General features: G+C 46.7%; 1 protein-coding gene across 1 annotated transcript in view; it reads right to left on the bottom strand.

Annotated features, from left to right (window-relative positions):
- Positions 1-239: 239 nt before the first annotated feature.
- il1rapl1b (interleukin 1 receptor accessory protein-like 1b) overlaps positions 240-5,929 on the bottom strand; it is a 257,239-nt gene continuing 251,549 nt past the window's right edge. The window contains exons 10-11 of the mRNA XM_062528616.1: positions 4,523-4,693; positions 240-964 (exon numbers count right to left, since the gene is read on the bottom strand). Of these exons, the coding sequence (XP_062384600.1) occupies positions 240-964; positions 4,523-4,693 (896 nt within the window). The remainder of the gene's footprint in view (positions 965-4,522; positions 4,694-5,929) is intronic.

Genomic DNA, 5,929 nt, shown 5'->3' with positions numbered 1-5,929 from the left:
ACGCACGCGCACGTGCTCGCTCACGTGCACGCTCACGCACGCTTCTGGCGCGCACGGATTTCTTTTTTTTTCTGCCAGGAGTGTCTTGCGCAAAAAAACCAAGGGAGCACCTCTCTCTTCCACTCTCTCTCTCTCTCTGTCTCCCTCTCTCTCTCTCTCTCTCTCCCCTTGTCTCCCAGTCCTCTCTCTCTCTCTCTCTCTCTCTCTCTCTCTCTCTCTCTGTGTGTGTGTGTGGCCTGTCACCAGATGACGCTGGAGATGCTGGTCTCGCGGGGCAACAGGGGCAGCATGGCGTTGTTGGCGTGCGCCTCCTCCAGGCTCTGCTCGCGCGACGACTTGGCCTGCGGCCGCTGCCCGTTGATCAGAGTCATGGGGATGTTGCAGTACGTGTGCTGGTTGCCCAGGGACGAGAGCGGCGGCAGCGTGCCGCCCGCCGGGATGTCGTACTCGTAGTTGCGGTAGTAATGTTTCTGCCGCATCTGCGTGTGGTAGGTGTTGTGGAAGGTGGAGCGCAGGTCCGGGTGCGCGGTGGCCATGGCGGTGGAGGTGGCGGCCGCCATGGAGATGGCCGACACCGTCTGGAGCTCGCCGAACGGGCCCTGCTCGCTGACGTCCAGCACCTGCTCGTGGCTGATGATGGGCTCCATGCGCTTGAAGGGCATCTCGTAGAGCACGTGCTTCCAGAAGGTGGAGTTGAGCTTGTTGCTCTTGGGGCCGTGCCACTTGATGACGGTCAGCAGCTTGATGGTGTGCTTGAGCGCCTCCACCTCCTGGTAGTTCATGATGCCGCGCAGCTCGGCGCACTCGATCAGGATGACCTTGATCTCGCCGCTGGACAGCATGTTGCGCAGACGCGTCTCCAGCTCGAAGATGGACCAGCCGCGCCGCACCACGTAGTTGGGCGTCATGACGATGATGAGGCGCTTGCTCTGGTCCACGCAGCGCGCCACGTCCTCGATGTAGGCTGCAGGAGAGAGGGATAGAGAGAGAGAGAGAGATAGAGAGAGAGAGAGAGAGAAAGAGAGAGAGAGAGAGAGAGATAGATAGAGAGGGGAAGAAATATATAGAGAGGAAGAAATAGAGAGAGAGAGAGAAAGGGAAACATAGAAATAAAGGAGAACAGGGGAGGTAGAGAGGAAAGAGTAGATAAAGAAAACACGCAACAGTAAAGAGAGAGAGAAAGGAAGTAGAGAGATAAAGACATGTACAGAGAGTCAGAGGAGAGAGAATGTAGGGAGAGAAAGAGAGTGAGAGGTAGAGAGAGAGAAAGAGAGACAAAGAGAGAGTCAGTCATATTCTTGTTGTTATTGCAGTGAATTCATCATTTTGAAATAATTGTGTGCATAAAATTACAGAATGTTTGTGGCAATGTCGACTTCCAATGTAATAAACTGCAGATATATCACATTAAGGTCTGCAAGTATTCACATATGTTTGTTTGTGCTCACTGGAAGTACAGCTATTGGAGTAAGTAAACAAAAACACACTAGAAAAATAATTCAAAGTGAAAATAGCAAACAGGCAGATATTAAGCGACACACGGAATGGAGAGAACAACACAAGACGCAGAACACAACATCAAACAATTACTCACACTCTACAAGCTCCCCTGAGTCTGTTATCAAACGTTAATGACTGAATGTTGTCTATTGGCAAAAAGGGGCTTTAGCTAGTGAAACAAAGCAGCCTCGCATAAAAACAGGCCGTGTCCTAAAACTGACAATTCCGATTAAAATGCTTACTGAGATCCCACTTTGAATAGTTGCAAATCTTACGTCTACCTGTTTATGCCTGCCTGTGTTGGTCTGTGGAGCCTATTGTGTGTTTTTCTGTGTGTGTGTGTGTGTGTGTGTGTGTGTGTGTGTGTGTGTGTGTGTGTGTGTGTGGCTGGTGGAATAGTCTATACACGCTCTTTAACACTTCACAGTATCCTTGAAATAGCTCGTCTCTAATCACAGCCTGGCTGATTGTCCAATCAACCGCCGTTGCCTGCTCTGTCTGACTGAGACATCTAGACTAGCTAGAAGTGCTCGAAGCCTTTCACAGTGAGACGATGCAGGAAAAGTCAACAAGGAGAAAAAGAGGTGAGGAAAAAGAGAGAGAGAGAGAGAGAAAGAGAGGCAATAAGCTCTCGAGCCTGTCCTGTTGTTGACTATATTGATATTAACTTTACTATTCTAAGAAAACACCTAATGCTTCCCCCTTCTGCTTGTTAACTTGTGAACTCCCTCAACCCTGCTCCAAACTTTTTTGCTTTCCTCAGTTTCTCCAATGTTTGTTTGCCTTTTGTTTGTGCATCTTCTTTCTCTCTCTTCTTCTCTCCTTCTATTCTCATCTTCCCTTTCTCTCCCATCTTCTCTCTCTTTTTTTATTTCAACACAATCTGTTAAACCCTTCTATCTTTTGGTGTATTTACGCATTGCATAATTTCTCTATTAACATTTTTTTCATGATTGATCACGGTCTTGATGGCGTACTACTTGATAATGTTGGTAGTGGTTGTCTGCAAAAATATGATAAACTACATTTTTCAAATGTGTGTAACAATGTACCCTAGCTTGGCACTTTCTGGTCAGTGTCCATCTAACGCAGAAGGCAGTGACCCCGGGCAGCTGTCTACAGCTGTCAATCCTGTCTCTCCATCACTCCCTCACCATCTCCTTCACTCTGAGTGGGACTTTATTTTATTTTACTTTTTTTTTATTATTAGTTTGTTTGTTTATTTGCTGACAGCTAGCACATAACGGTTGCTGACACAGGTGGAAAATGCTGGGAGAGAGTACCTCTAAGAAGTCCTGTATCATCCTGGTAATGATCATTGGTGATACCTAAACATAAATATTTCAACATTCAACAAATATGAAAAACACAGTTCCAGTAACGCATCAAGAGAGAGAGAGAAAAATAGGCCTTAATAAGGGGACGTCCACACACCACTGGCATAAACTATTCTCCAGGGCCTGTCTTAACGGTGACTTTGAACTCTTATGCTCTCTCTTGCTCAAGTTTTTATATAAAAAAATGAGTTTATCCCAGTTTAATATGGGACTTGTGGCTAGTCGGTGAATGTGACGCCTATGCATCATGTTTACTAAGTAACTCCACTGTCACAGCATTTTCAAATAAAATACTTCAGTCAAAACATCTCTTACATAATTTATGGGGCTAGGTGACAGACTGCCGTTATGAAGTAGCCCAGAAATAATAATAATAAAAAAACCCAACACCCCTAGTGCTGAACAGCGTTGTTTTAAAGCTATGCCACTTGTCCCATATTAAAAAAAAATAACAGTCCCCTAGACAGAAAATAGACATCAACAGCAACACAGACGCAGAAGGAAATGTGTGGATGCTGGAGCGCAATGAAGCAAAAAGGAGAAAGAAATAATGACTGGGCCACTAGGAGGGAGGGAGAAGGGAGAGAACGTAAAGAAATCATAGCACAATGACATAGGGGGCTTAGACGGTGTGAATCGTGTGATACCTGGGACATTACTCGTCAACCTGTTTTGATCACCTAATCCAGTCAGAATGAACCAGGAAAGTTTACACACACACACACACACACACACACACACATGGGGGAAGTAGACACACACACACACACACACACACACACACACACACAGAGACATACACACACAGACATACACACACAGACAGACAGGGGAAGTACAAAAAGGGCGACTATTCAAGCGCTTTTCAATGGCAGCTCAAAAAGCCGGCCAATACATGTTAATATTCCAGATGGAATCAGTGGTGTTGGGGAGAGAAAAAGAAAGAAAGAGAGAGGTAGAGTCAGAGAGAGCGAGAGAGAGATAGAGTGAGTGAGAGCGAGAGTGAGAGAGAGAGGCATTGAAAGAGCCATTCATGGTGTCATGGTGTCACTTCAGTTCCTTAAAGGTGGGCATTCCCCCAGGTGAAAGCCGGAGTGGTTTTGAATGAGCAGATGAGATAAATGCCTGCCTCTTTCTGTCCCTCTCTCTCTCTTTCTCTCTGTGTGTGTGTGTGTGTGTGTGTGTTGGGCAGTCTAGGGAGCTGTCTGGCTGTCTGAGGTGTTAAGGTAAGGGGAGAATGGGGGGGGGGGTGATGTGCCCATGATGTGCTGAGTGATGTTAGGAAGAGGAAAAGGCGGAAATCGACAAAGCACACACACACACACGCACATACACACACACAGACAAGACGTACTGTATAAAGAGACCACACAAAGTGAGTTACATGGTACAGTCAGGTAGGCATGCACACATGCAGGCACAGTTTGATACAACAATATAACACAAACACATATGCATACGCACACACACACACACACACACACACAGATTTATAAATCCATCCAGAAGCACACACACACATACACACACACACACACACACACACACACACACACACACACACACCCACACCCACGAACATAACCCAACATCACAAAAGAACACCACAAAAACACACACACACACACACACACACACAGACACACATAAGAAGTCACATCATTTGAAATCAGTGGAGGACTTACTTCCTGTGGGGATCAAGTCCCTGTCTGGAATGAAGAGTTTATACCCATAATGCTTTTCCAGGATGTCAGGCAGAATCTCCAGAGCGAAGCGCTCCTCTTCCCGGGTCTCCTGACCCCACTGGTCAGGGTCCACTTTGGTGTAGGACAGGTAGGCGTCATAGTCCTTGTTCTCTGTAAAGGCGAACAGAATGGCTGTTCAAAAGTGGCAAACAGAAAAAAAATCAATTGCCAGACCAGTCTCTCAAAGAGGTGAAGCGAGTTCTGTACCGTTTTGAAAGAAACTTTCAGGCAAACTTTCAGGCTTTTACGTCGGCTGAATGTATGTCATTATATGGGTGTACGGCACGGCATCACAGAACGTAATCATTTTACATCACTGCCTAAGACATTGACATTTAATTTCATACATTTCAATCAAAGAAGCTGACGTGAAATAATGCCATTACACTTTAAAAGCAACGGTGGCTGCTGAGCTGCAATTCCAACAAGCCAACCACAGCGATTGTCAGCGAATGCAGTTCTCATGTAATCAGACACTTCAAATATGGTAAGAGGGTGTTGAAGGATTCTCGCCATTACAGACTCACAACTCCACCAGGAGACCGGCATTTTTGCAGGGAAGACTCGCACAGAGAGGACTGCTAATTTCAGAAGGTGGTACTGTATGTTCCATCTACCGACTATATTCAGCCCTCGGGGCCCTTAAAGATTTGTGCAAGATTCGTGAGACCCAGAACGAGTGTAAACACACACACACACGTCCCCCCCCCCACACACACACGAGGGTGAGGAAGGCACGGGGGCCTTTTAGCGCGGCCAGGACGTGGCAGGTGACATCAGACGGCACAAAGCGGCACCTGGGCAGAGCTGCATGTTTGCAGCGTACCCCGCTAGACGTAATCTGGAGAGTTGCTCACGCTGTCAATGCCATGCTGGGGCATACTGCAGAGACTGAGCGCACGCTAGAGTACCACATGCCACGTCATGTGCCAGTGAAAAAACGGGAAAAAAACGTACGTCTTTCGGCTCTTTTGGAAGCATTTGGGATTTTCTTTCTTGCGTGGAACTGTGAGAAGTTCAATGCAGAAACCTCTGCAGAAGCATGCTCTTTCTATTGGGTGGTTCAATGCAGAGAAATGTGTGGGCAAAAATCCTTAAGGGACTAAAAGAGATTTTTTTCTGATTGTGTGTGTGTGTGTGTGTGTGTGTGTGTGTGTGTGTGTGTGTGTGTGTGTGTGTGTGTGTGTGTGTGTGTGTGTGAGAGAGAGAGAGAGAGAGAGAGAGAGAGAGAGTTCAGTACTGACAGGGGTTTGTGAGCACATACAGTACAAAAAAAGCAGATGCCAATGCCATCAATCACTGAGTGCCCTCACAGTCCAGTTTATGCGGCTGTTGCTCACTTCATCT

Source organism: Sardina pilchardus, chromosome 23 (genome assembly GCF_963854185.1).
Source record: "Sardina pilchardus chromosome 23, fSarPil1.1, whole genome shotgun sequence".
NCBI classification, from domain to species: Eukaryota; Metazoa; Chordata; class Actinopteri; order Clupeiformes; family Clupeidae; genus Sardina; species Sardina pilchardus.
This window is presented reverse-complemented; position numbering and strand designations above follow the sequence as displayed.